Source organism: Penicillium griseofulvum, assembly GCF_001561935.1.
Source record: "Penicillium griseofulvum strain PG3 chromosome Unknown contig_6, whole genome shotgun sequence".
Taxonomy (NCBI): domain Eukaryota; kingdom Fungi; phylum Ascomycota; class Eurotiomycetes; order Eurotiales; family Aspergillaceae; genus Penicillium; species Penicillium griseofulvum.
The window spans coordinates 1,721,714-1,749,540 of NW_024467419.1; the positions used below are offsets into that span (position 1 = coordinate 1,721,714).

The following is a 27,827-nucleotide window of genomic DNA, read 5'->3' on the forward strand; positions in this document are numbered from 1 at the left end:
GTAATTAAGAGTTATTCATCAGGTTTTAATGGGATATTATTCTGATTTGATTGTATTGCCAAACTTAGGGGTATCATGAATAGTATTGCTAAATTCAGTTCTATAGATGTGAAATGCAAAGATATATATTAGTTAAAAAGCACGTTTGGACAAGATATCACACCCGATATTCCTTTGAAGACAGCGCAGAAGATCAATTTAAACCAGCCCAAGAAGCTAGAAACTCCAAGCCTCATCTCATTATACAATATCTTTCATCCTTCAACTTGACCATATCAAAAGTGCATACATTCATCTTCACCTGGGCAAGCTCATTGCTTATCAGGCACGTGATGGCGGCCGCTAGTAAAGCCACAATCCCCAGCTCCTCGACCGTCAACGGGTCCATCTCAACCCTTAATAATCCCAAACTACTCAGAATGTCCTACTACTTCACGATTCTGTCGCCCACCGACACGCCTTTGTTCAACATCGCCTTTGGCACATCAAAGGGGGGTGGTGATGGCATTGCCCGCTTCCGCTTCCCGGAGACAGCGCAGTACATGAACCAGTTCATCATCCACTCAAGTCTGGACATATTGGAAGAAGCGCAATGGACAAATAGTGGAATGTGAGTTTAATAAGCTATTCCACATCCCAAATTGCTTCTGCAAACTGGCTAGAATCCCGGAGAGCCATATGCATGCAGAGGAATCTCCCTAAGCCTAATAACCCGCGCTCCATACCCCACATTAAACCTCCAATTCCTAAACTAACATTGTCGCAAAAGGTACCTGAAGCATATCGACACATACCCACCAGCAGCAGCCTACATCACAGCCTTCCTCACCCCAAGTGGCGCACGCTTCCTCCTCCTCCATCAACCCCCGAATCTCCCCTCTTCAACTAGCACAGGCAGCGGCCTTGGTTCCTCCTCACTGCTAGGCACAGCAGGATCTACCACACGCGCTTCATCCAGCTCTATTGCCGCAAACCCGACCTCCCCGCAGACTGAAGAGGCTGTGCGCCAATTCATGAACGAGGTATACGAGAGCTATGTCAAGACAGCGATGAACCCGTTCTATAAGCAGGGAATGGAGATCAAGAGTCCTGTTTTCAGATCGCGGGTAACTGCTGCAGGGAAAAAATGGCTGTAGTCTGGCTGTCTCTTGGTGGTTTTAGTTCATGAGCGTGGCGTTTCTAGGGCATGTACTCTTTGGGGGGATTGGTTCTTTCTCTGTATCTATTGCATTGTGTTTGATTTGCTTTGCATAATAGAGACACATGTTTACAACAATGATGGAGTCGATAATCTACTAGCAGTGTCTAGTGTAATACAAACAAGAGTGTCCTTGTTATTTCTGATTCAAAACAACTGATTGAACTAGAAATGTAAATGACTATTGTTCTGCACCTAAACTGGTTGACAGGAAATGACACTACCTGATGATCAACGAAGTCCTGGCCCGCTAAAACCTAATGAAAGAAAAAGGTTCGAAAAAGAAAAGCAACGAGTATGCGCACTGCAGTATCTCAACAGAAAAGAGGTAGCTCAGTCCCAAACGCCGGGGAATTTCCTTCCAATCCCAGCGTCCAAAGTCAACCCGCTAAAACAAAGAGTACAGAATTAGACGCTCATCTGAGGAGCCAGCTTCTTCATGGTGACGGTTTTGAAATTATCGACAGCGTGAATGACGTCGTCCAGCTTGGCAACAGTTCCAAAGATTCCGCCTTCCATTTTAATTGATTGCATCGTGCCAACATGTAGCGATGGCTCGGCAGCTGCAGTGCCGTCGTCCAAGACGACACAGTCGAAGCCACGGTCGTTGGCTTCGCGCATAGTAGTCGAGACGCAGACGTCGGTAGTCACACCCGCAATGACGAGGTTTTTCACTCCTTTGTTGCGAAGGAGGAGCTCAAAATCGGTGTGTGCAAAGGCACCCCGGCCGGGCTTGTCGATGACTGGCTCACCGGGGAGAGGATACAATTCGTCAATAGTGTCGTGGCCCATTTCGCCACGGATAAGCAGGCGGCCCATGGGACCAGGGGAACCAATGCCCAAGCCGGATGCGTTGTTACGGGACCGATATGCCTCACGACTTGACAGAGTAGATAGATCAGGTCGATGACCTGATATGAGTCAGTAATACATCTTGGAAGCCAGATATGAGTCACTAAGTACCCTCGCGAGTATGATAGACCGGGAAGCCCCCAGAGCGGAAAGCATGAAGCAATCTTTGCAGGCGGGGAATCAAAGCCTGCGTGGCAGAAATATCATAGCCTTGATATCCCATGTATCCTTCGGGAGAGCAGACTAAGGAAAAATCAGCCAAATGATCCTCTGATAGTGGTGATAGTCTGAAATACTTACAATCTTTTTGCATGTCAATGATCACAAGCGCAGTGGTGTATGGGGTGAATGAAGCATCATGGGGCCAATCATACGGGACGGCTGGCAGCTGGCCCTTGCGGACCTTGTGATGAGGCACCTGTCGCGGCTTCTCGACAATGGGACCATGGTTGTGAGTCGAATTAAGCACCGTCAGGGTCCAGATACCTGGAGAACCGGCTGCGACTAGCATGAAAGGACAGTCCATCAAACGGGAGGTTCTGCGGCGCTTGCGCGTTTCCTCAGTTAGACCGTTCCGTGGCCGATAGTGGCCGCCACGATCACAACGCAGCCACACCTTGGCGGTGCGGCCAGGCTTCTTCTCTGTGGGCGTGCTTGAGGACTTAACAACCACATTATAGCCATGCTCTTTGCCATGGTCCTGGACCGCGGCGAGAAGAGTGGCTCTATAGATAAATTGTCAATTTTGGTCGTAATAAGCAAGGGGCGATCCATGGATGGGATAATTTACTTGTCAGGATATGTTCCCTCTGGAGGGGGCACCAATTGCATCGCTAGCTCTGGAATGTCTTGAAGGTCACTGGGCGCATCGTCAAGGTTCAGATCGGTTGAGTCCGCCATGGTGATAGATCGGGTTGGGCCTTGGCCTCACTGGAGGGGACCTATCTGAGGGACGAAAAGTGTAAGTTCAGATGTCATACTTCCATCCCAAGTCTAGCCGATGCGGCTCAACACTGGGATAGGCTGATGGAGCTTGCGAATGATCGGGGGTAAACAAGTGCGTGGAAGCAAACAGGTTGATCAGCGATCTTAAGAACAGCGTGCGTGGTTATAACATTGTAGCTTTTGGAGGCAACAAACACATGATCTTAGAGCCTGGAAGCTCACAGAGGGTTCTAGAGAAAATACTGAGAGATAGACAAAGCTACTTACCTCTCCAACTTGATTGCCCTAGAGACCTAAAGACTGGACACTGGGAACTGCTGAGTCCAGATCACGGGCTGAGGTCGATCAGGATCACTTTCAGCTCCAATGAGGCTTAGCTCCAGGTTGACGCCTTAATATGCCTGGGGCAGGAACTTTCTGCCTTAGCACGTTAAAAGAGCGGTGGGTGGCTGAGACCATATCTGCCAAATTAGGACTAGTGCATTACCCGGCCCCCCCTGACGACCGAAACAACAACATCGGTTTCTCCCAGCCCGATCTAATCTAACCCGCTTTTCGACGCGAGGCGGGTCGAAAGTAACCCAGCTGTGGACATCTTCGCTCGTCGCATCCCTCGATCTACTCTTCTTCTCTCTGTGGAGAAACATATTACAAGTACCGGAATCAATCCCTTGCGTCACCGCCTCGGGAGGGGCTCTTATCAAAACGCACGGTTGTTGACATCGGGCCACCACACAACATATGAGTATTTGAGAGGGGCTGGTGCGATCTGCAGGGCAAGACAGCTTGGTGCACAGTCTCTACTGATCTTCGCCAATTTTGGACGACACCTGTCGTCCAGACATCTTCTTTGCGACCGGTCCTCTGGGTGCCCAACGCGAGAAGATGCCGGCCGTCGATGAATCACCTTCCGAACGGAAGCATACGAGCAGCTCTTACAGAGATGAACTAGCTCATTACAAAGCCCAGTATGAGCAACTTGAAGCGGAACTTGCGGACTTCCAGTCCTCTAGCCGGGAGCTGGAGACTGAAATGGAGAAGGATATTGAGGCTTCGGAAAAGCGGGAACGGCAGCTGAAGGAAAAGCTCGACACGATGCGATATGAAGTCGACGAGTGGAAGGTAAGGGATTATGCCCATTGCTCACGATTATGCGGTCACTAACATTGCGCTGCCAGACCAAATACAAGCAGTCGAAAACCGAAGGCAACGCCGTGCAAAACAACCTACAGAAAGAAATCACCACACTCCGAGACGCGAACCGCACTTTGCAGCTCAAGCTTCGAGACATTGAGGTTGCCAATGATGACTACGAGCGCCAAGCCCGGAACACCACCTCGTCCCTGGAGGACATGGAGTCCAAATATAACATCGGCATTGAGCGCGGGGTCTTGCTAGAGGAGGAAATAAGAAATGGGGAGCAGGAACGGGAGCAGCTGCGCATTGACAACCAACGCCTTCGAGATGAGCTGTCGGATCTGAAGATTGAGGCTGAGATCATCCAAGAGAAGCTTCGCAATACTGAAGGACATGGATTCCGCCGCCGCAAGCCCACTCCCTTGTACCATCGCAGCCCGGCGACCCCGCAGAGTTTGGAGATCTTTGATCGCTCACCTACCGCTACGTCTTCCCCAGTATTTGCTACGCCCCCCGCTAAATCATCCCTTGCGTCGTCGACCGCTACCCCACCTTCACCCCCTATCTCCGAGTCGTCGGTGAACATGCGCAAGTCGATCAACCCCAACGGAAACGCAACGCCTACATTCCCACGACAGAGAGCCGCTGGCGCAGAGCCAGTGAACTCTAGAACCCTTCATGCTCGGACTCAATCGCGCACCGCCCAACCGCGCACCACTCATTCACGAACTCCATCTTTCGCTTACAGCAATGGCGCATATAGCACTGGCACCGGTACCGGCAATGGGAGTGGCAATGGTCGGTCCACTCCTTCCATGTCGATCTCGTCTCGCAACAGTTTGACGAGAATGAGTTCCTCGCGGGCACCGGGTCTTCCCAAGTCTGGATCACTGTTCCAGATCCGTGGCCTGATTGGCAAGATGCAGAAGCTCGAAGAGCGCGTCCAGTCAGCCAAATCGCGACTTCCCGCCCCATCCGACACCTCCTCACGCGGATCCCCTCGTTCGGGCTCCGTGGTCAGCGAAAGCCCAATTGTTCCGTCCTCGATCACCGCTAGAAATTCTCATAAGCGGCTGAGTAACAGTAGCCTTGGGTCCTCAGCGCGAGACAGTGAAAGCACACCATCTTACCCTCCGCAGGGTCGTCAGTCATTTGGACGGACAGGCGAGAGTCGCCCCAGTAGCCGAACCAGTTACTCTAGCCTCAGTTCCTTCAGCCAGAGTGTGCACTCTGGTGTCCCTGTCAATGCCCGACCCGAAAGTCGTTCGAGTCGTCCCGGGGCCAAAACGCCATTGGGTCACTACTCGACAAACCCTCTGATCGAGGGCCGGCGGCCTCGTTCATCCCTCAGCAACCATGCCGGCCAACTCCCCAACATCGCTGGCATGTCTCTCATCGATGAAGACCAAGATATTGTTACGCCGACAACCTCCCGCATCTCCCCAGAGATTCCACGCCCATCCGTGACTACCACCCCCACCCCCGTAGTGAAGAAGCGAACCATCAGTGGCATCCCGGCTCCTCGAAGCTTCAAGACTAGCATCGGACCTGGTACTATGCCACCGCCAAACAGGAAGACCCAAGTCGGTGACCTGGGAGAAACCTTTTAATTGGTATTTTCGCCTTTAGTATTTATGGAATTTACAAGAGGGGGGGGGGGTTGGTTTCAGTGAACGGGTGTTTCGTGTGCTACGGTTATTTTTCGACTTTTGTTTTACAAGGTTTTGTGTGGCCTCCAGTTGATTCTGGGGGCGTTCCTAAGCTGTGTCTCAGCGAATTGTCTTTTCATTCCAATAATACCCATGATGTTACATATTCCAAATTAAATAACATTGTACAATGTACGGAGTAGTAAGTTCAACATATTTTGGCGGTTCCTTGAATAATTGAGATAGGATATGATTGGTCAAGTTCTCATATTTCACTTCCAAGGAACTGGAGATGTTGAATTATGCATGTTGGCCGAATTAGGATAGCGTGCCATTCCCGGCATTGGGGCGTGGAGCATATAGATTAGTTTAGGTCATACCTAGAATCTACCTTGGTACCTAGGTAGATTGCATATTTCAAACAATACGGAGTATGGAAAAAAACTATACCTTAAACCATTCCCTACTCCTAGGTAACATGGACATTTAAATCTTACATACCAAAAGGAGTCAAACCCGAATCTCCAGAAAAAGAACCAAGACGAAAATCGCCGAAAAAAAACACCCCGAAATCCGAATCGGGTACCGAATGGGCCCGAGACCCATGGGGAAATATTAACGGAGTATGTACTCCGTCGGAGTTGAGATCTCCCTAGACTGAAGTAACTAAATGTTGGATCTCAACTTATATTGTTTTTATAGTCAAATATAAAAATCCTCACAAAAATCCCAAAAAAAAAATAACCAAAAAAATAAGAAGCCAACAGATTGTAGTGGAACCCGGCCCAACAAAGCCAGGGAGTTGGGGGAGCTCGTTCCTGGAAAAGTACCTTTCCATAATAATAACTATGGGGAGGTACATGTAACTTCGGCCACTTAGGGGAAATCAATCACGGCCAGTTGGGATGATCTCCACTTCGGTGGGACTGTAGAAAATCATCTTCTCAGCAGTTTTTCTTCACTTTATTGATCTTTCTTGCTCCTTTTCCTATATTCAATTTTTACTTTTGCAATTCTGCTCGGGTCTTGGTGGTCCTCGGTAAGTCTAAAGTTATGATTGTACTTTTTTTTTATACCTTGATGCCGTTTGCGAAATCCTGCAGACCAATTCCGCATTTGACGCTATCGTTCTTCAAGTCTCCAATTACACATGCTGACCTGGCCTTTCTTACTCTCTAGAGCTTATTCCTTACGCTTATCCTTCTCTCGCCTTCTATTCCCCTCTTCTCTTCCTCTTCCTCACTTTTTCTGCCCATATCCACCATTCGGGCTCTTTCCGCCACTTCCATTGTACATTACCCGACTTTTTAATCAGCGCCCGCATACCGCGCGAAAGAACCTCAATTCCTATAAGGGAATCTGACCTGTGCTTATCAACATGGCCATCACAAACGGTAACCCGTCAGCCAACGGTGCGACTGTCACCAAACACGACCTTCCCTCACATTTTATCGGTGGCAATGCCCTCGAATCAGCACCCCCTAGCGCCGTGAAGGATTTTGTCGCTGCTCATGAGGGTCACTCCGTCATCACATCGGTAAGTGAGAAATTGAAAGACTGGCGGAAAACAAAAATACGGGAAATTGAACGTGGGACTGACTTGTTTCAAGGTGCTTATTGCCAACAATGGTATCGCCGCTGTCAAGGAGATTCGCTCAGTGCGGAAATGGGCCTACGAGACGTTCGGAAACGAGCGTGCTATCCAATTCACTGTCATGGCCACACCCGAAGATTTGACCGCCAACGCCGACTATATTCGCATGGCCGACCAATACGTCGAGGTTCCCGGTGGAACCAATAATAATAATTATGCCAACGTCGAGCTGATTGTCGATATTGCGGAGCGAATGGATGTTCACGCCGTGTGGGCTGGATGGGGTCACGCTTCCGAAAACCCTCGGTTACCCGAATCTCTTGCTGCGTCGCCCAAGAAGATTATCTTCATTGGACCCCCAGCTTCCGCTATGCGCTCGCTTGGTGACAAGATTTCCTCTACCATTGTTGCACAGCATGCCGGTGTGCCTTGCATTCCCTGGTCTGGAACCGGCGTTGACGCCGTGAAGCTTGATGAGAACGGTATTGTGACAGTCGAGGACGATGTCTATAAGAAGGGCTGCACCTTTTCCCCCGAAGAGGGTTTGGCCAAGGCTAAGGAAATTGGTTTCCCTGTCATGGTCAAGGCCTCCGAAGGTGGTGGTGGTAAGGGTATCCGAAAGGTTGAGAACGAGGAAGAGTTCCCCGCCTTGTACAATGCCGCTGCCAACGAGATTCCGGGATCGCCCATCTTCATCATGAAGCTGGCTGGTAACGCTCGCCATTTGGAGGTCCAGTTGCTGGCTGATCAGTACGGAAACAACATTTCCCTTTTCGGCCGTGATTGTTCCGTCCAGCGTCGTCACCAGAAGATTATCGAGGAGGCCCCTGTGACTATCGCGAAACCGCACACCTTCCAGGCCATGGAGCGCGCTGCCGTGAGTCTCGGTCGGTTGGTTGGATACGTTTCCGCTGGTACCGTTGAGTACCTGTACTCGCACTCCGACGACAAGTTCTACTTCCTCGAGTTGAACCCTCGTCTGCAGGTCGAGCATCCCACCACTGAGATGGTCTCAGGAGTCAACCTGCCTGCTGCCCAGCTCCAGATTGCTATGGGTATTCCCCTGCACCGCATTCGTGACATTCGTCTTCTTTACGGTGTCGACCCCAACGCCGCCGCCGAAATTGACTTCGATTTCTCCAAGGAAGAGAGCTTCCAGACCCAGCGCCGTCCTCAGCCCAAGGGCCACACCACTGCTTGCCGTATCACCTCCGAAGATCCCGGCGAGGGTTTCAAGCCCTCCAGTGGTACTATGCACGAGCTGAACTTCCGCAGTTCGTCAAACGTCTGGGGTTACTTCTCTGTCGGTACTGCTGGTGGTATCCACAGTTTCTCCGACAGTCAATTCGGTCACATTTTCGCCTACGGTGAGAACCGATCCGCCTCGCGCAAGCACATGGTCGTTGCTTTGAAGGAATTGAGCATTCGTGGTGATTTCCGAACCACTGTCGAATACCTGATCAAGCTTCTCGAAACTCCCGCCTTTGAGGATAACACCATCACCACTGGATGGCTCGACCAGCTTATCACCAACAAGTTGACTGCTGAGCGCCCCGATCAGATCGTTGCCATCATCTGTGGTGCTGTCACCAAGGCCCACCTTGCTAGCGAGGCTGGTATTGATGAGTACCGCGTTGGCCTCGGAAAGGGTCAGGTTCCGTCCAAGGAGATCCTGAGAACTGTTTTCCCTGTCGACTTCATCTATGAAGGCGAGCGTTACAAGTTCACTGCCACTCGTGCCAGCTTGGACAGCTACCACCTCTTCATCAATGGCTCCAAGTGCTCAGTCGGTGTTCGCGCTCTGGCTGATGGTGGTTTGCTGGTTCTGCTCAGCGGCCGCAGTCACAATGTTTACTGGAAGGAGGAGGCTGCTGCCACCCGTCTCAGCGTTGACGGCAAGACCTGCCTGCTGGAGCAGGAGAACGACCCCACTCAGCTGCGTTCCCCCTCCCCCGGTAAGCTTGTCAAGTTCACCGTTGAGAATGGACAGCACATCCGCGCCGGTCAATCTTACGCCGAAGTTGAGGTCATGAAGATGTACATGCCCCTTATCGCAAAGGAGGATGGTATTGTGCAGCTCATTAAGCAGCCCGGTGCCACTCTAGAGGCTGGTGACATCCTCGGTATCCTCGCCCTGGATGATCCCTCCCGTGTCAAGCACGCCCAGCCCTTCACTGGTCAGCTGCCCGAGCTTGGCTCGCCTACCGTTCTCGGTAACAAGCCCTCCCAGCGCTTCTTCTTGCTTCACAGCATTCTAGAGAATATCCTTCGCGGTTTCGACAACCAGGTCATTATGGGCACTACCCTGAAGGATCTCGTTGAGGTGCTGCGCAACCCGGACCTTCCTTACGGAGAGTGGAATGCACAGTCCTCTGCGCTGCACTCTCGTATCCCCCAGAAACTGGATGCCCAGCTCCAGAACGTGGTTGACCGCGCCAAGGCCCGCAAGGCCGAGTTCCCTGCGAAGCAGCTCCAGAAGGCCATCCTTCGCTTCATCGAGGAAAACATTGGCCCTGCCGATGCTGAGATTCTCAAGGCCACCCTGTTGCCCCTCGTTGAGGTCATCAACAAGTACATCGATGGTTTGAAGTCCAACGAGTACAATGTCTTCATTGGCTTGCTCCAGCAGTACTACGATGTTGAGAAGCTGTTCTCTACCCACAACTTGCGCGACGAGGACGTCATTCTCAAGCTCCGTGAGGAGAACAAGGACGATATCACCGGCATTGTCCACACCGTCCTTTCGCACAGCCGCATCGGTTCGAAGAACAACCTCGTTCTGGCCATTTTGGACATGTACCGCCCCAACCAGCCCCTTGTCGAGAATGTTGGCAAGTACTTCAAGCCCATTCTCAAGTTGCTGACTGAGCTCGAGGCTCGCTCTTCCGCGAAGGTTACTCTCAAGGCCCGTGAGGTTCTTATTCAGTGTGCCATGCCATCTCTGGATGAGCGCCTGTCTCAGATGGAGCACATTCTGCGATCTTCCGTTGTCGAGTCTCGCTACGGTGAGACCGGATGGGAGCACCGTGAGCCTTCCTTGACTGTCTTGAAGGAGGTCGTCGATTCGAAGTACACCGTCTTCGATGTCCTTCCTCGCTTCTTCGTCCACGCTGACCCCTGGGTCACCCTTGCCGCTCTGGAAGTTTACGTTCGTCGTGCCTACCGTGCATACACTCTCAAGGGTATCGAATACAGCGCCTCCTCTGAGCAGCCCTTCCTGTCTTGGGACTTCACCCTTGGCAAGCTCGGACAGCGTGAGTTCGGTGTTCTTAATGCCCAGCCCTCCGCCCCGGGCACTCCCGTTGCGGAGATCAACCCATTCAAGCGCATCAACTCCATCGGCGACATGTCCCTCTTCGTGAGCGACGCTGCCAGTGATCCCGTCCGCAAGGGTGTCATCATTCCCGTGCAGTACCTGGAGGATGCTGAGGAGATCCTCTCCAAGGCCCTTGAGGTCTTCCCTCTCGGCGGCTCCACCGTCAAGCGCCCCAGCGAGCAGGGTCTTATTGCCAGCCTCGAAGGCAAGCGTCGCCCCGCCCCTAAGCCTGTGAGTGACAGCGAGCTCACCGGAGTGTGCAACATTGCCATCCGCGATATCGAGGACATGGAAGATTCGGAGCTCGTTGAACAGATGAAGCAGCTGCTCGCTGACAACAAGGATGAGCTTCTCGCCCGCCGTATCCGTCGTGTTACCTTCATCTGTGGCAAGCAAGGTGTCTACCCCGGTTACTTCACCTTCCGTGGTCCCAACTACGAAGAAGATCTGAGTATCCGCCACAGCGAGCCCGCTCTTGCCTTCCAGCTGGAGCTTGGCCGTCTCTCCAAGTTCAACATCAAGCCCGTCTTCACCGAGAACCGCAACATTCACGTCTACGAGGCTATTGGCAAGGGCCCTGAAAACGACAAGGCTATTGACAAGCGCTACTTCGTTCGCGCCGTGGTTCGTCCCGGCCGTCTCCGCGACGACATCCCCACCGCTGAGTACCTGATCTCGGAGGCCGACCGCCTCATGAACGACATCCTGGACGCCCTGGAGATCATTGGCAACAACAACTCCGATTTGAACCACATCTTCATCAACTTCTCTCCCGTCTTCAACCTTCAGCCCGTCGATGTTGAGCAAGCCCTGGCCGGTTTCCTCGACCGCTTCGGTCGCCGTCTGTGGCGTCTCCGTGTCACTGGCGCAGAGATTCGCATCCTTTGCACTGACCCGGCTACCGGCATGCCCTACCCACTGCGTGTGATTATCAGCAACACCTACGGTTTCATCATCAACGTCGAGCTGTACATCGAGCGCAAGTCCGAGAAGGGCGAGTGGATCTTCCAGAGCATTGGTGGTACCGCCAAGCTGGGTTCTATGCATCTGCGCCCTGTCGCCACCCCGTACCCTACCAAGGAGTGGCTCCAGCCCAAGCGGTACAAGGCCCACCTGATGGGAACTCAGTACGTGTACGATTTCCCCGAGCTTTTCCGCCAGGCCTTCCAGAACAGCTGGACCAAGATTGCCGAGAAGATTCCTTCCTTGTACGAGAAGCGCCCTCCCGTTGGAGAGTGCATTGACTACAGCGAGCTGGTCTTGGATGACCATGACAACCTTGTTGAGGTGTCCCGCGAGCCTGGTACCAACACTCACGGTATGGTTGGTTGGATCATCACTGCCCGTACCCCCGAGTACCCCCGCGGCAGACGTTTCATCATTGTCGCCAACGACATCACCTTCCAGATTGGTTCCTTCGGTCCTCAGGAAGACAAGTTCTTCCACAAGTGCACTGAGCTTGCCCGCAAGCTGGGTATTCCCCGTATCTACTTGTCTGCAAACTCCGGCGCCCGTATCGGTGTGGCCGACGAGATCATCCCCCACTTCTCGGTTGCCTGGAACGACCCGGCGAAGCCCGAGGCCGGTTTCAAGTACCTCTACCTCACTCCCGAGGTTAAGAAGCGCTTTGATGCTAGCAAGAAGAAGGAGGTCATCACTGAGCTCATCAACGATGAAGGCGAGGAGCGCCACAAGATCACCACCGTCATTGGTGCCAAGGACGGTCTTGGTGTCGAGTGTCTGAAGGGTTCCGGTCTCATTGCCGGTGCCACCTCCAAGGCTTACGAGGACATCTTCACCATTACTCTTGTTACCTGCCGCTCTGTCGGTATTGGTGCTTACCTTGTGCGTCTCGGTCAGCGTGCCATCCAGGTTGAGGGCCAGCCTATCATCCTCACTGGTGCCCCTGCTATCAACAAGCTGCTCGGTCGCGAGGTTTACACATCCAACCTTCAGCTTGGTGGTACCCAAATCATGTACAAGAACGGTGTTTCTCACATGACTGCCAACGATGACTTCGACGGTGTTGAGAAGATTGTTGAGTGGATGTCCTTCGTCCCCGACAAGAAGAACGCCCCTATCCCCATTCGCGCCTGGTCCGATACTTGGGATCGTGACGTTGGTTACTTCCCTCCTCCCAAGCAGGCTTATGATGTCAGGTGGCTCATCAGCGGTAAGGCGGATGTCGACGGCTTCCTTCCTGGTCTGTTCGACAAGGACTCCTTTGAGGAGGCCCTTGGTGGCTGGGCTCGCACCGTCGTTGTCGGCCGTGCCCGCCTCGGTGGTATCCCCATGGGTGTGATCGCCGTCGAGACTCGCTCGGTGGAGAACGTCACCCCTGCTGATCCTGCCAACCCCGACTCCATGGAGATGATCTCCACCGAGGCTGGTGGTGTCTGGTACCCCAACTCCGCCTACAAGACCGCCCAGGCTTTGCGTGACTTCAACAACGGCGAGCAGCTGCCCGTCATGATCCTGGCCAACTGGAGAGGATTCTCCGGTGGCCAGCGTGACATGTACAACGAGGTCCTCAAGTACGGTTCGTACATTGTTGACGCTCTCGTCAAGTACGAGCAGCCCATCTTCGTGTACATTCCTCCCCACGGCGAGCTCCGCGGTGGATCTTGGGTCGTCGTTGACCCCACCATCAACCCCGACCAGATGGAGATGTACGCCGACGAGGAGTCCCGCGGTGGTGTCCTCGAGCCCGAAGGTATGGTGAACATCAAGTACCGTCGCGAGAAGCAGTTGGAGACTATGGCTCGCCTAGACGCGACCTACGGCGAGCTCCGCCGCTCCCTGGCCGACACCTCCCTCACCAACGAGCAGCTCAGCGAAGTCAAGGCGAAGATGGCTACCCGCGAGGAGCAGCTCCTGCCCGTGTACATGCAGATTGCGCTTCAATTCGCCGACCTGCACGACCGCGCCGGCCGCATGCAAGCCAAGAACGTTATCCGCCAGCCTCTGCAATGGGTCAACTCCCGCCGCTTCTTCTACTGGCGTCTCCGCCGCCGTCTCAGCGAAGAGAACATCATCAAGCGCATGGTCGCTGCCTCGGCGCCTCCTGCCCCCGGCGCTGACGCTTTCGGCGAGACTGCTCGCACCGTGCAACTGCGTACCCTGCACGCCTGGACTGGTCTGCTGGACGAGGAACTCGAGCACGACGACCACAAGGTCGCTGTTTGGTACGAGGAGAACAAGAAGGTTATCCAGAGCAAGATCGATTCTTTGCGCACTGAAGGCGTTGCGTCTGAGGTTGCTCAGCTGCTTATTGGAAACAAGGAGGGTGGTCTCCGCGGTGTGCAGCAGGTGCTTTCTATGTTGCCCGTTGAGGAACGTGAGAATGTGCTGAAGTACCTTGGATCTCCTTAGATCTGCATGTGTCTTGCACAGAAGCATCTATTATGACTTGATGGCTTTTTGTTTTTGTTTTTTATATTTTGATACAGATCGCATGGTGTTGTTTGTTTTGGATCCTACATAGGATTATGGCGTTATCTTCAATTTCAGTACTCCTTATTCAATACAGTATATGTGTATTCAATATGACCAAGTTCTCTTCATGATAGAAAACGAAGTAAACTGTAAATAGTAAGGCTATGTGATATGATTCCAGAACTTCATGTATACTAAGACCATCAACTCAGCACACTCCCGCATAACCACCCTTAGTATAAAACTTCCTCCACCCACCCTTCTGACCCGTCCATTCTCGTCGCAGATCGCGCTCACGTTCTCGAACTCTTTTGCTATGTGATCGGCTGTGCGACTTGCCTTGATATTTGGATCCTTTGGCTGATGAGGGTTCAGAGGACTCTGATTTGCAAAAAGGGGCTTTGAGCCAGGTGAACATCTTGAGGGGTTGAACCTGGTCTGGTACTTGCCGATGGACGATGTTAGTCTTCGTATAGGCCAGGAAGTCGGGTAAGTTGGGTTAGTTCATACATGCACCGAATAGGAGATAGAGAGGATGTGGGCTTAAGAGGACGTGTGGCTTTAGCTAGGAATGATTCAAAGCATTTACGAAGTATTCACTAGTTGAAATGTTGATGTTCTAGGTTGGGGCTGTTAGGGACCGGGGGCCAGAAGGTGGAGATCAAGAGATCGAAAGATGCCAGTAATATTGCAGATTAACGAGAGAGATCTTGGCATGGAATACTTTTATAGCTCGCTTTCAGTTAATATCAATAATCTTATAAAGTCATCTTTCATAAAACATAGTAGCAATATACAACATACGCAACATACTAGTCTAACCATGCATCTTCTTCATACGAACATCCTTCCAAGCCTGAACACCAACGATACCCAATATCATCAAGAACAAAGAGATAAAGATAAAAGTCTTCGCAACCATAGCACAAGCCCTCTGACCGTTTTCCTGATTTTCCCTGTGTTCTCGCTGCCGATCACATTCTGCACAGTGAGTATGTTGACCAGACTCATCACTCGCTGTCACTTCGGGGACAATATGAAGGTGGTGACCATGACCCTGTTCCACATCTTGGTGTTCGGCGTCTGTTTGATCGACCATGGCATACTATTTAGGTTGATTAGCTAACGGACCAGCTGGACTTTATAACCCTCTGGTAAGTGCGTACGCCATTTTGTGAGCTTGAACCGGGTTGGTGAAATAGGTCTTCGTAGGCTGGAGCTGGTTCTGTGGGTGTTGAGTTGCCCATATTTGATGATGTATTCTGTATTCTGGAGATCGAAAGAACTTGAAGGTCGTTGATGTTTTTACTTTGTACAAAGTACGCCGTCTGACATTGTCTTATATACTAGGTGGGGCTAGGCAACAGGGCTTGTACATCGGCTTTTATTCGCCAGTGGTACGCCATTTCAAAAAGGCTACCCGCATGACTTGGCGAGTGTGGCGATTTTTGTTAAATGGGCGTCTCTATGCGAATCACGAAGGATACTACATATATACGGTAGGTTACTCCAGAGTGCCAGTTATATCTGTGATATCAAGCTAGAGTTATTTATCGCAAGTCAATATGTGATGAAAAAAAAAACTTAATATCGCGTAGCTGTCCCGATATGGACAGTAATGCGAATACTGAGCTCTTTGGAATAAGAAAAACTTGTCATCAAAATTTATGATAACTGTCATTCGCAGTGATTGCCTATATAAGTAATTTTGAAGAACATTCGCAGAGGTTTCTCAATTCGGAGAGGCTTAGATTGTACGCTAAACCTAAATTGGATCAATATCAGATCCACTTCAAGGCTTAGCCATCTTCTTTTACTTCGAGATAGGTATGGAGTATGCAGTACAGGACATAAAGATGGTTGAATCGCCCCGGCTTTGGTTTAAAATCATCATTGCTCATTTGTATATCCTATTGAAATCATGTTTCTGATCTACAAGAAAATCAAGAAGCGCAACGAGCGGAAACGCCTAGGTTCTGAAGTTTCAAATACACCAGACAACACAATTGAACTCGACACAGTCGATGCAGTCAATACACCACAGCCTGATGGGAAGAACAAGAAGAACCTCTCCCCCGAACAAGTCGCAGAGAAACGACGAAAGAATGTCTACCGCTGGAAGATTATCCTGGGACTATTCAGTCCATACTGCCTACAAGCCCTAGACACAACGATCGTGGCCTCAGCTTTACCATTCATCGCAGAGGATTTCAGTATGTACCACATACACCATCTTTCAATGGAAAACCCTCAACTAACCCCACAGACCAACTCAAACAACTAAACTGGATCATCTCCGTCTTCAACCTCACATCAGCCGCCTTCCTCTTCTTCTGGGCCCAACTAACTGACCTCTTCGGCCGCCACATCGTCCTCCAATCCGCAATCCTAATAATGACAATCGGCTCCGCAATCTGCACAGGAGCCCCAACATCAGCATTCAGCGTCCTCCTCGTCGGCCGCGCCCTCCAAGGCGTCGGCGCCGCAGGCGTAAACATCTCCATCCGCACTATCCTCGCCGACCGTGTCTCCCTCACTGAATATGCAGTCAACTGGACGATCTTCGCTCTTGTCGCCGGCATCGGATTCAGCATCGGCCCCGTGGTCGGCGGGTATCTGACGCAAGCGTCGTGGCGCTGGTGCTTCGCGATCAACCTGCCCATCGGGGTTATAGCCATGATCATCGTGGTTTTTGTTCTAAGAACTGAGTTGCTGGGTCCGCAGTCTATTCCCCAACTCGAGGGCAGAGGTACTTTGACCCCGTCTGCACGGTTCTTCGCGAGGATATCAACTATCGATTATGGTGGCCAGATGCTCTTTCTATGGGGGTTTGGTCTGCTTATCCTCGCTTTGACATGGGCGGGTGGTACCTATTCCTGGAAATCTGCTGCTGTTCTAGCGCCGATGGTGATCGGTGGAATCCTAGTGATTGCTTGGGTTGTCTACGAGCGTTGTATGTTGCCTGGCTCATTGATGGCACGGGTGCTTCCGCGTCAGAAGGCGATGGTGCCGTGGGAATTACTGAGACAGCGTGATATTGGCTTACTATTCCTGATTAATTTCTCAATTGGGATAGCCATGTTTGCTGTTATGTATTTCATGGACATATATTTTACGCTGGTGGAAGGGAAGAGCTCTAGCGATGCCGGTCTTGCACTGCTGTTTTTCCTTCCTGGTTTTGGTGGTATGTATCTATAGCTCCCTGTTTACTTTATGGACCTTACTAAACTCAAATAGCTGGTCTTTATATGGCGATGTTCTCTTCGAACGTCTGGCCCCGACAAACCTTCCCACCCCTTTTCCTAGGGAGTATAACGTCCGCAGTAGGAATGACTGTACTGGCATGGAGTGTGAAGACAGGCCACACAAGCGTTATATACGGCATGATGGCACTAGTTGGACACGGAATCGGGATGCGAATGAACCCGGCTTCTATGCATGGCTTAGCGTATTTCCCTGCCATGACGGCGCAGATTTCCTGCCTTTCTTCGTTTGCTGTTCCGTTTGGAGGATTGCTTGGGTTGACTATTATGTCGACCGTGTTTACCAATAAGAGCGGCGCTGGAGAGGGAGATGCCAAGGGCGGTATCATGTGGGCTTTTATTGCATTGTTGCCGTTTATGTGGCTGTCTGTTTTGATTACTACGTTCCTTGGGAATGTGTGGATTCTGAAGGAGGGTGGCCATGAGGTTGTTAATGAGTCTTACCTTTGGAGTTTGATATTTAGAAGGAAGCTTGTGAGGGAGAGGAGGGACCGTGGGGAGGACTTGGGGGATGCTGAGACGAGGAATGCTGAGGTTACTGTTTAGAGAGGCTATTAGGTATATACAGGAATTGTGTCAACTTATAGAGTGATATAGAGCAACAGCAAAGTCCATTTTCTGAATATCTTATTCCACCGTTCTGAAGTATTGTAGCCAGAAGTCCGAAATGCCGCAGACTATAGGATATGGAGTGATGGTATGAAGCCATCGCAAGACTAGACACTTTAATCCATATCCCATCTGATATTGCTATATTGGCCGTTTCTCATTGATATTCTAGCCACCGTCAAACGGTGATAGCTGATAATCCCACACCCATGCTTTCTCAGACACAAGCTCACTTCAAACCAACGTAACTATTTACATAGTAAACTCAAGCAAGTTTCCACCAAAATCCCGAGCGAAGAATCGCGTGGGATATTCTTTCCCTTGAGTCCCTGCAGCGGTAATCAGAAAATAGCCGTATATAGGATATACCAAAGACAATCTCACCAGAGTTTACTTCACCGGGTTTATCAGCAGCCATTGGGGCCGCAGGACCACCACGCACATGATGGTTATAGATACTTGCTTTAATCTCCTCTAGTTCCTCGCGGGAAGGTAACTTAAAGCATGGATGCCGGGTAGCTTGGGGATCAGTTGCGCCGCAGGTAATATGCACTTGCTGTCCACTGGAGCCGATATCAAACCTGTTATGGAGTTAGAAATAAGCAATTTTGAGAAATAACTCGATTCACTACCATAAGATTGTTCCCTTCTGGAGCTCCGGTACCGGTGCTGAGGTGAGTCCGAGGGTTGTTCCGTAGAATTCTTCGGCTTGTTCTAATGTACCCCGAGGGATTGTGAGATTGACGTGGGCGATTCCGGAAATCATGATGTTGGATTGAGGATATGTGGGATTGTATTGAGGATGAGTGGGTATATATGGTTTAATGCGGGAATCAGTTTCCGTGTCGGATGAGAGATGCGTGAAACAATAAATAGTATGACGGCGATTACACGATGGGGACTTATTAGATCAGTGAAGATGTATCTTGTAAGTCGTTGGAAAAATATCCGGATGGATTCTCTAAATGGTTTGGGGTGAATAGGTCAAATGCTACCCCCTCTTGAGGAGTCAATGGTCGACTTTAGCCGATGTCGGGGGTTTTGCTTTCAGTCCCCGGTCTTTTTATTTGACGTCCGCATATTCCTATTTTTGTGTTATTGAATTCAGAAATTCCCCAAGTCATCCTCGTCTAGAGGACATCGCCAGAATTGCTTGTGCGCGCTGGTCGAGTTTCACAGACATGGATGGTATCGGAGGCCGTGATGCGAAGTCAGCCAAGGATGGAATGCACGGTTTGTAGGAAAATAAGTATATACTTGCAAAATCTGAGCTTGAGATGTGTGACATTGACAACTCGGAAAATATGAATGGGTAGACATTGTGTTATGTCTGCGACTACCAGGCAAGATATTGGCAAGACCATTTATTTAGATGGGATATTATCATATGGAAGTCTCATTAAATTCACAGGGGACCATTTCGAGCAAAATAGTCATCTATGATCATCTCCGCCGCCTTTTCGGCAATCGCATATACAGTGGCTTGGATATGTGCCCCAACCTGCAAAGGCATGATGCTAGCATCTACAACCCGCAGAGCATGAACCCCATGTACCTGTAACATATCATTCACAACTCCACCATTGATTCCGTCTGCTTCACCCATAGCGCACGTCCCAACGGCTGTATATGTCTTTAGTGATTTGCTGCATGAACCTTGGAGGGAGAACATACGATGCCAGTCGGTGACAGTATAATTCGAGACAAAGTCTTCGTATACTTTCTCCTCGGAATCTGCCCCGTTCGCGGGAGGAGGAAACACTCGACCGCTAATGACTTTGGCTAAAGGCTCGGTTTGACAGATCCGATCTCCCCATCTGAGGGCTTTGGCCATGACCTTCTTATCAATCTCCCCGGGTCCTAGAAAATACCGCGGATCAATCACGGGCTTGTCATCAATGGTGGTCTTTTCATAATTGATCTCGCTCATAGGGGGTATATGGATAGACCCGCGTGAGAAAGGGTACTGCAGCATTTGCAGCATCGTGGCGTATTTCTTTCCTGGCTCAGAGACAAAATATGGACTCCAATTACCCAGATCGAAGAGATACTCGATTTGACCGCGCGCTTGGCCGGACTCAAATTGACTGGCTAGAAGAGCGTCATGTGTACGTCCTGTTTTTCGCGCGACTTCCTTAGCCTGGGTGTGGAGTTCATCACATTCCTCGGGTGTTAAGATCTTCGAAAGTGGACAGTATGCCACTGAACAGGGCATCACAGTCCAAGGTCCGCTCTGAGAGGCATAATACGCACGGTCCGCGGCTTCGCGCTGAATTGGGTCTTTGAGAATGTCATCACGAGTTGGAATCGTGGAGGGTACTTCGAAGATGGTGGCAGTCACTTAGAAACATCAGCCAAGATCATAAAGAGCGCTGTTAGTTTCCCATACTCATATGCTCCTGTAGATTCTCTCCTACATTGGGACTGTGGACTTTCGTCTCAATTCCAGCAGCTTCCAACACGTCCTGGTCGCCAATACCGGATAGCTCCAGAAGTTGTGGAGATTGCACGCTACCAGCACAGATAATTACCTCTTCGTATGATTTAATATTTGCTTCCAGTCCGTTCCAGCGTACTCGAGCCCCTGTTGCGTACCAATCATCATCTTCAGATTCAAACAGGATTTCCATGGCAGTGGCTTCGGTCAGTATATGCAAGTTTGGCCGTTTCGCAATGGGGTGGTAGTATGCAGATGCAGAGTAGCTGCGCTCTTGACTATCTGGATTAATTGTGCAGAGCATGTTCCAGACACCTGTATTATCACCGGCCAGACTATCGCGCGTAGATGGAATCCCCAGACGATTGAGCGTCTCATGCCAATATTGGTGAGTGGGGCCATACTGCTTGGCGTGAGTTGTATGTATAGGGCCCTTCGTTCCATTAACCTGAGGATCATAAGAGGACTGATAATGTTTCTGATGAGCGGAGCTCGGTGGGTGGAAGTTCTCGCTGTGACGGAAAAAGGGCCTGTAGGGGATTTAGTATCTCACAGATCAGCAGATGAAGAGATAGAGCCCCGAATCTTGAAGCTGGTTGCTCATACAGTAGATCTTCCCATCCCCATCTCTCATTCCCCAGTTCCGCCCAAGCATCGTAATCCTTGCGATGACCCCGATTCCAAGCCATAAGATTCAGCGCACTTGTGCCGCCTAATATACGGCCTCGTGGCCATGGTAGTGATCTTCCACCTAGGCCCGGCTGTGGGGTAGTTTTGAATTTCCAATCGTATTTTGAGCCGATGGTTTCGCCATATCGACCAGGAACATTGATCGCACCATTATCATCTATGTTTAAGACCGATGGACCGGCTTCGATGACCCCCACGCGAAATTCAGGGTCCTCAGTGAGGCGCGCAGCAACAGCTAGCCCCGCAGTACCTCCACCTATAATCAAGTAGTCGAGATCGAGCGCGGCGAACTGTTGAAGGGTCTCGTTACCCATGACTGATGAGAGGGGGGTATAGGGAGAAAATCAAAATAATCTCGCGTGATTGGGCTGCTTTGCGCCTATGCCAAGCAACGGGACATTTCCCAATATATGCAGGGTTGTCGCTTGTACTTGCTTGCACTTGCGGGGTACAGCAAAACTCCCAACTTTTGTCAATCTCACATATGATATATCATACGACATGACTTTGGAGAGGCATATTTTGCTGAAATTTCGTCGACGCCACAGCGCTAGTCGGTGGCTGGAGGCTGCTGACATGCCTGTACAGCCCGATTATACGAGCCGTCCTGGCCGAGGCGAGAAATCTATTTCTTAAATCACTGCCCTGACCAGATTTTAAGTCAGCTTGGAATTTGAAAGGGCCAAAGATTGTGGTGGCTTTCACCAAGAAAATCTTTTGCTTCCAACACATCCGATGATTTCGAGGGTAGTACTGTTGTTTTTCCTCTCCATATCCACAACATACGCACTTGTACTCAAGACGAGAGAAGAACCTGGTTCAAACCCAACAGCAGTCATCCAGGTCGAACAAAGCTACATCACTAGCCTCTCAGTCTCCGATGATACAATATCTACAACATCGACGGACAAGACAAGTTCTTCGTCTAATGCGACTCCCACACATCAATACTATGACAGCGGACCCCCAGTTTATCTAGCTGTCACATCCGAACCACCTGATGTCTTAGGTATCGGAAATGTGAGCGGATTTTATGGACCGGGAACTTGGGCGGCTTGGTTCATCTCAATCGTCGCATCATGGTGGCGGATCATTCGAGTTTCGGAAGAGAGATTTGATCCAAATACGTGGCTATTTCTGCTCGGCACCAACTGGGCCGCGGTGGGTCTTTTTCGTGGCATCCGCATGGCGCAAAGCATTCCACGCGACTCCTTGACCTACGATACAGAATTGGGTAGCATGAAAGGGTCTATTGGGGCGGCATTTATTGTAACCTTTTGGGGAACATTTCATGGCTTGATGCAGTATCTCCTCACAATGGTATTATTCGACAACCTAAAGACCCAGCGATATCGGTTGTGGACACTCTTTCTCGGAATGATATTGCCCTCCCTCGCACTTATGCACTCTGATCCTATCAAAACAATGGACGTACCCGTGCTATACTGGCACGAAATGCACAGCGGGGCATATGAACTTAATTTGGTTGTTGCTGCTGCCACTCCATATTTTATCTTGCCATTCTCTGTATGGCTTCTTGGATACATGGATATACCATTGTTACCAAATATGTTCCCTGGACTGCTGAAACTGCCGAAAAAAGTGCTCAAAAAAGTGATATCATCCAGAATGATGCGAAGATCGCTGCCTCTTTTTATATACGCGTCACTATTTGTGGTACCTGCCTCGATCATCATGATCAATGTCACAGAAGATCCAATATGGTGGATTGGGATATCACCACTAGCTCCACCTTTCCTCTATCTGTTTTTGTTTACAGGTCCGTTCTTTTGGATTTGTTCGGTTGTATTTGCGAGTGGTGGATATGCGTTCATGGCTTATGTGACTCGCAGTGTCAAGGCATCACAATCATGTTTCTTCATGCCATGTGCCCCCCAGTCAATTAACGAAGAAGATCAGCTGTTTGCTTTATTTGCTGGACTCTTGCTTTTTGTTGGATGGGAGGTTATCCCGATCCTTGCAGGGGAATTCGGGAAACGCTATAGAGACCGGCAAGAGTTTGTGCGGGATATGGAAGTACGAATGAGGGACCTTGAAATGAGACGAACATTGCGGAGGTTTGGTCAAGTAACTGGTACTTGGAGGACTGAACGAACTGATTGAGACATAATTTAAGCTTAAATTTAGGGTCTTCTACTTCCCAGGGGATTTGTTTGTGCCTATGGATTTATAAACTACGTCATCGTATATACAGCCCTGAAGTGGAGAACAAAATATTAATCCCCCACCTCTCCAATTTGATTTCTGCAACAACCCAATATCTTTGCAAAAGATGACCATCTCCACCATGGCGGACCCTCTCACTGTCCTGCCTCCAGAGATCATTCTACAAATATTGCACTTCACCCCCGTCTCCGCCCTTGCGTCCCTGACCGCCGCCTCAAAGGCTTGGCATCAATTTATCGACGTCACTCATCAAGATATCATTTATACATCCGAAGCGAAAACCGCCCAACCATGTGGAGGTAGTCGCGATTTCTCCTTCCTCTCCGATACCCACAGCTTTGCCAAATTTTTCGAGGGCACGCAGTCATGGAAAGATCTGTGCAAGCGCCAGACACTGTTGGCCCGAAATTGGGCCGAGCCTCATCCAGTCAGCCAAGAATCGGTGCTACAAATCGGCAACGATCCTGTTTGGCGATTCCGTGCCGACTTCAAGCGCCGGTTTTTCATCTCTACTTCCCATGCTGGCGGGTTGAACGTCACTGATATGGACACGGGCCGTATCCTCTGGCAACTCCCTTCGGTGCTGGACACCGACGGCGATGGAGTTCGTCCACACGCACATTTGGAATATCAGGACGGAATGGCCGTGTTTGACAGTGAAGGAGATTCGCTCGAGGTTTGGCAGGCAGACCATGAAGGTGCGAAGCGTGGAGAGTTCCGGCGCATCGCTACCTTGGCGCATGATTGCCAGACCAGAGGCTTCCAATTGTCCTACTGGACTCTCTGTGTTGTTTCCAACGAGGGCCAGGGCTTTGTATATGATATGACACAGCGACCTCCTACATTGACCATACACTTGAAGATTGAGGGGGGTGGCATTGGCCATCTGGACCAAAGCGCAGACATCGTGATATATTCGATGGGAGCCAAAGGATATTTTGCTTATAACAAGGAATCTGGTGCGTTCTTAGGCACGCTGAAGCCGCCAAAGTCCACAGAAAAATATCACATCCTTCCTCCCGAAGCCGCCTCCGCTTCTGCACTAGGAGGCGCTGCGCGGCATGGTCCAACACCTCAACCCCTCCCACCTGGTGCTTTCCGAAAAGATTGTTTGGTACCAATTGAGATTTCCAAGGGTCCACTGCCACCACCAGATGACCCAGGTCACGTTCGGCATGGGGAGGACGAATGGGGAGCAGGGATGTTACACGGCGATCTCTTCGTGGGCTTCTCTCGCGCTGGCCGTGTCTTTATATGCTCCGACTTCCGTAAGGCTCTCCGTGACGAAGCAAGTCTTGTGGCGAACAGCTCCATATTGGAATGCGAATCAGACGGGTCAAGCTTTGACCTTGGTGGCTGGCTATCAATCCGCAACCACCGTGTGATGTTCGAAATTCAAGATCGGATCTATGTCGTCGCCCTTGATGACAACAATAGGGTTCAAAATGTGGAAAACCCTACCCGTGCTTCGTACTCTCTGCTCACCAGCTCTGCGCCACAGCTTGCTGTGCCGATCAGTTACATGGCGCTGGCTGATGATGCAATTATGACCACTTACACCGTGAGCTCCTTTGACTTATTGACATTTGGCAAACAGAACAGCTAACAACAGAAATTGCAGACCCTCGGCTGGCGTGATTCCAATATTCCAGGTGGTGCACCTCCACCACAAGGCAGAGATCTTCCTCGCGTATTTCCCACAAAAGTCATCCGCATACTTAGCCTGGCCCCTGACCTATCTAACAAATCTTCTTCTGCCTCCGGCGACACGGATGATACTTTAGCAGCGGGTAGCGGTGGCCTTGGTGTCCCTGGACTAAACTTGCCATCCGAAGACGCATGGCGCACACAGGCCGGGTTGCTACAGTTGCTTAGTATGCTTGGCGAAGAGGCGGATTTCGAACAGAGCGATGGTGAAGATGAATGGGAGAGTATTGACGAGGACGAGGAAGAGGAGGAATAGGACATTGAGTACGAGCAACCACATGCGCCTATGGGGTCTATATTTGCCGTTGGCTAGCTTTGATTCGAGAGTCCTCACTGGTGTGACAGCCTTTTCGTCTTGGTTCTTTGCCACCTCTCACACCGACGATCACACTTTTCACAACTAACTTGCTGCAGTCCACTATATCACTGACGGCTGGCCCTATCTGGGAGAATGCACTGTAGCAGGTTCAGATCTGGAACTATGGGATAGATGGAAGATTGGTACAATTTGATCTCGTGACACAGGCAATAGACAACCCCAAAGCCGCTTCATTCTAATACAACGAACGGAAACAACCATTTTTCTTGGAATGATATCTTGGCTAGGAGCATAGGGAAACAAAATGGTAGCGCATACTTGATAATATTTGGAAACCCCTAGTGATGATGACCAAATATCCTCCAAGATCTTGGGATAAGATTAAGTGGAGCCAAGTGGGTCTTATAGAACAAGGTTGGCTGTGTATTCCAACGGTACTCCGTGGATGTTGTGTGGATGTTGTGTGGATGTTGTGTGGATGTTGTGACAATATAGTTTTGGATATCGGGATTCACAAAAGCCGATTACTATAGATTCAGAAATATGGAATATGACTAGCGTTTATAGGAACTAGAAAGTTCATATGCAGACCACTCTCACAGTTCGTGATGGCGTTGGATTTTGCAGCCATCCATATATGTCTTGCTTCGTTCCTACATAAAACCAGTGGTTATCGAAAGGAGCCATTTTGTAATACTGTAACATTGAGAGGAGATTAATTGGTAATCCTACAACGGAACAAAAACATCCCAACACAACGAAAGGAATCATATGATCCCTGCCTTGTGCAGACGCGGGGATGCTTGTCCAAACAGAAACTGAATCATTGTCCCCCGCCTCTGACACACCCTAATCTAACACTTCATATCTGCAATTACTTACTCCACCTTACGGCGGATGTAAGCAGTAAGGCAGGACTTAAAGGGAACTTCCCCATCCTCAGGCATGTCCCAAAACTCATGGCAGTCATATTCCTTCTGGATCATGTTCCCCACACGGGGAGAGTCTGGGTTATGGGAAAAAGTCCTGGTCAGTTAGCAAGATGAATTGAATACATGCATCGGAATCAGAATTGGACCTACCACTCCCGGTCTCGGTAACAGTCAACTCGATCCCAAATAAGCATGGCTGGACGAGCAAATTCAACGGTAATCTCCTTCAATGGGAGAGCTGGGCAGCAGGAGAAGAGAATGCAGTTGTCGTCGATCTCAAGCAAGGCCTTGGGGTCTTCCAGAACCTCGCAGCCATGTTGAGCAAGAGCCCACTGGTCGACGGCAGTGTATCGGGGGTCTTGGGTGTAACATTTGATTTTTTGCCCAGTTATCTCTTCAATCGACTCCTTGATGGTAATTATGACGGAATTCTGCATGCCGCAGCGCCCGATGTAGTGTTCGTTGGTACCAAATTCCATCGGTCCATTTGCGATTCCGATGACCTTTGTAATTTTGTGGTTGGAGACAAGTTTGAGGAGTTCCTCCAGATTTTTCCAGTGGGGGAACTGCTTCCAGGACTTCAGGGTACTTTGCAGATACTCATCAACAGGCACAGGATTCCGAATGTAATCGGCCACGATGGGGAGCTTAGTGTCGCTCGCGCGCTTGAGCACGAAATGCTCAATCTGCAAGGGAAAGAACGCCTCCTCCAGTTTAACCTGCTCTAACTTTACAAAGGTTGCGAGTTGTTCATAGCAAAAGTAACGGATCTTTGGTCCTTGGCTGTTTGATATGTGTTAGCTAAGTGTCACGTGCCAGAAGAGCCCTGAGGAACAGCGTTGACTCGCATCTCCCAGTCCTGGTTTTCCTTCTCTCCGGTGAGGACCTGACCGGTCAGAACTTCATAGCGAAGCTTTGATCCAGTGAGACCTTTGATAGAGATCAATTGCTTTTGTGAACTATTCCGTCCGCGAGTATTGTACCGGCGATTGAGTTGGGTCGAGAGCTTCTCCAGCTCCTTCTTTGTGAAGAAAGGCTTGCCACTATCATACCACGTCTTGAGAAAATCGCTGGCTTTATCGATGGTGCATGGCCATTCTTTAAGGGGAGGTGTGCCCGGCAAGGGGTCTCGGTGGAAAGTCCCCAAATCATTCATTGCGACGGATTCCGGAAGGGAAGCAAATCAGTCAATCTGCGAGCGAGAGTATGAAGTCAGGACGTGATAATGCTCTGGAAGGCTTCAAAGGGACTTATCCATCCAGGAATACTCACTGAGTTTAAAGGCTGTAATTGAAAAGTGAAACTGTGAGATACAGGGTCCTTCGTGATGAATGAAAGAAAGAGGGAGAAGATAGATTGATGGGAAGAGGGAAAAGTTAGAAAGTATGGGATAGACGCGTGATGAAAAAGGACGCGTTTGGACAGCGACGCCATCGAATTCTGATGCTCACTGACCGCTCAAGTCCGAAGATAAATGGCAGCAATTTTCAAGTCACGAGCCACCCGATTCATGGGACTTTCCTATTTGGGCCCAAGATGGTATGAACGGCCAGTGCA

At 50.2% G+C, this 27,827-nt stretch overlaps 9 protein-coding genes across 9 annotated transcripts; 5 read left to right on the plus strand and 4 right to left on the minus strand.

The window, feature by feature from the left end:
* Positions 1 to 332: 332 nt before the first annotated feature.
* On the plus strand, positions 333 to 1,136 carry PGRI_077370 (TRAPP subunit TRS20; the record flags this gene model as incomplete). Its single annotated transcript, XM_040795451.1, has 2 exons — positions 333 to 610; positions 770 to 1,136. The coding sequence occupies 2 exons, from the start codon at positions 333 to 335 to the stop codon at positions 1,134 to 1,136; spliced, it is 645 nt and encodes a 214-aa protein (XP_040653128.1).
* A 470-nt stretch (positions 1,137 to 1,606) lies between these two features.
* PGRI_077380 (cysteine hydrolase family protein) lies at positions 1,607 to 2,950 on the minus strand (the record flags this gene model as incomplete). The annotated part of the gene is made up of 4 exons (XM_040795452.1): positions 1,607 to 2,109; positions 2,162 to 2,293; positions 2,351 to 2,775; positions 2,841 to 2,950. The coding sequence occupies 4 exons, from the start codon at positions 2,948 to 2,950 to the stop codon at positions 1,607 to 1,609; spliced, it is 1,170 nt and encodes a 389-aa protein (XP_040653129.1).
* A 930-nt stretch (positions 2,951 to 3,880) lies between these two features.
* nde1 (nuclear distribution protein NudE) lies at positions 3,881 to 5,742 on the plus strand (the record flags this gene model as incomplete). The annotated part of the gene is made up of 2 exons (XM_040795453.1): positions 3,881 to 4,117; positions 4,174 to 5,742. 2 exons carry the CDS (start codon positions 3,881 to 3,883, stop codon positions 5,740 to 5,742), a joined length of 1,806 nt encoding a protein of 601 aa, XP_040653130.1.
* A 1,417-nt stretch (positions 5,743 to 7,159) lies between these two features.
* Positions 7,160 to 14,063, plus strand: PGRI_077400 (acetyl-CoA carboxylase ACC1; the record flags this gene model as incomplete). Its single annotated transcript, XM_040795454.1, has 2 exons — positions 7,160 to 7,318; positions 7,392 to 14,063. 2 exons carry the CDS (start codon positions 7,160 to 7,162, stop codon positions 14,061 to 14,063), a joined length of 6,831 nt encoding a protein of 2,276 aa, XP_040653131.1.
* A 1,984-nt stretch (positions 14,064 to 16,047) lies between these two features.
* On the plus strand, positions 16,048 to 17,935 carry mfs56 (uncharacterized protein; the record flags this gene model as incomplete). The annotated part of the gene is made up of 3 exons (XM_040795455.1): positions 16,048 to 16,339; positions 16,393 to 17,310; positions 17,364 to 17,935. 3 exons carry the CDS (start codon positions 16,048 to 16,050, stop codon positions 17,933 to 17,935), a joined length of 1,782 nt encoding a protein of 593 aa, XP_040653132.1.
* A 315-nt stretch (positions 17,936 to 18,250) lies between these two features.
* PGRI_077420 (putative glyoxalase family protein) lies at positions 18,251 to 18,764 on the minus strand (the record flags this gene model as incomplete). The annotated part of the gene is made up of 3 exons (XM_040795456.1): positions 18,251 to 18,327; positions 18,383 to 18,579; positions 18,631 to 18,764. 3 exons carry the CDS (start codon positions 18,762 to 18,764, stop codon positions 18,251 to 18,253), a joined length of 408 nt encoding a protein of 135 aa, XP_040653133.1.
* Positions 18,765 to 19,403: 639 nt separating this feature from the next.
* On the minus strand, positions 19,404 to 21,439 carry PGRI_077430 (GMC family oxidoreductase; the record flags this gene model as incomplete). Its single annotated transcript, XM_040795457.1, has 5 exons — positions 19,404 to 19,621; positions 19,673 to 20,200; positions 20,252 to 20,338; positions 20,388 to 20,965; positions 21,042 to 21,439. The coding sequence occupies 5 exons, from the start codon at positions 21,437 to 21,439 to the stop codon at positions 19,404 to 19,406; spliced, it is 1,809 nt and encodes a 602-aa protein (XP_040653134.1).
* Positions 21,440 to 23,418: 1,979 nt separating this feature from the next.
* PGRI_077440 (F-box protein) lies at positions 23,419 to 25,275 on the plus strand (the record flags this gene model as incomplete). Its single annotated transcript, XM_040795458.1, has 2 exons — positions 23,419 to 24,873; positions 24,934 to 25,275. The coding sequence occupies 2 exons, from the start codon at positions 23,419 to 23,421 to the stop codon at positions 25,273 to 25,275; spliced, it is 1,797 nt and encodes a 598-aa protein (XP_040653135.1).
* A 941-nt stretch (positions 25,276 to 26,216) lies between these two features.
* PGRI_077450 (uncharacterized protein) lies at positions 26,217 to 27,426 on the minus strand (the record flags this gene model as incomplete). Its single annotated transcript, XM_040795459.1, has 3 exons — positions 26,217 to 26,364; positions 26,421 to 26,998; positions 27,106 to 27,426. The coding sequence occupies 3 exons, from the start codon at positions 27,424 to 27,426 to the stop codon at positions 26,217 to 26,219; spliced, it is 1,047 nt and encodes a 348-aa protein (XP_040653136.1).
* Positions 27,427 to 27,827: the final 401 nt, after the last annotated feature.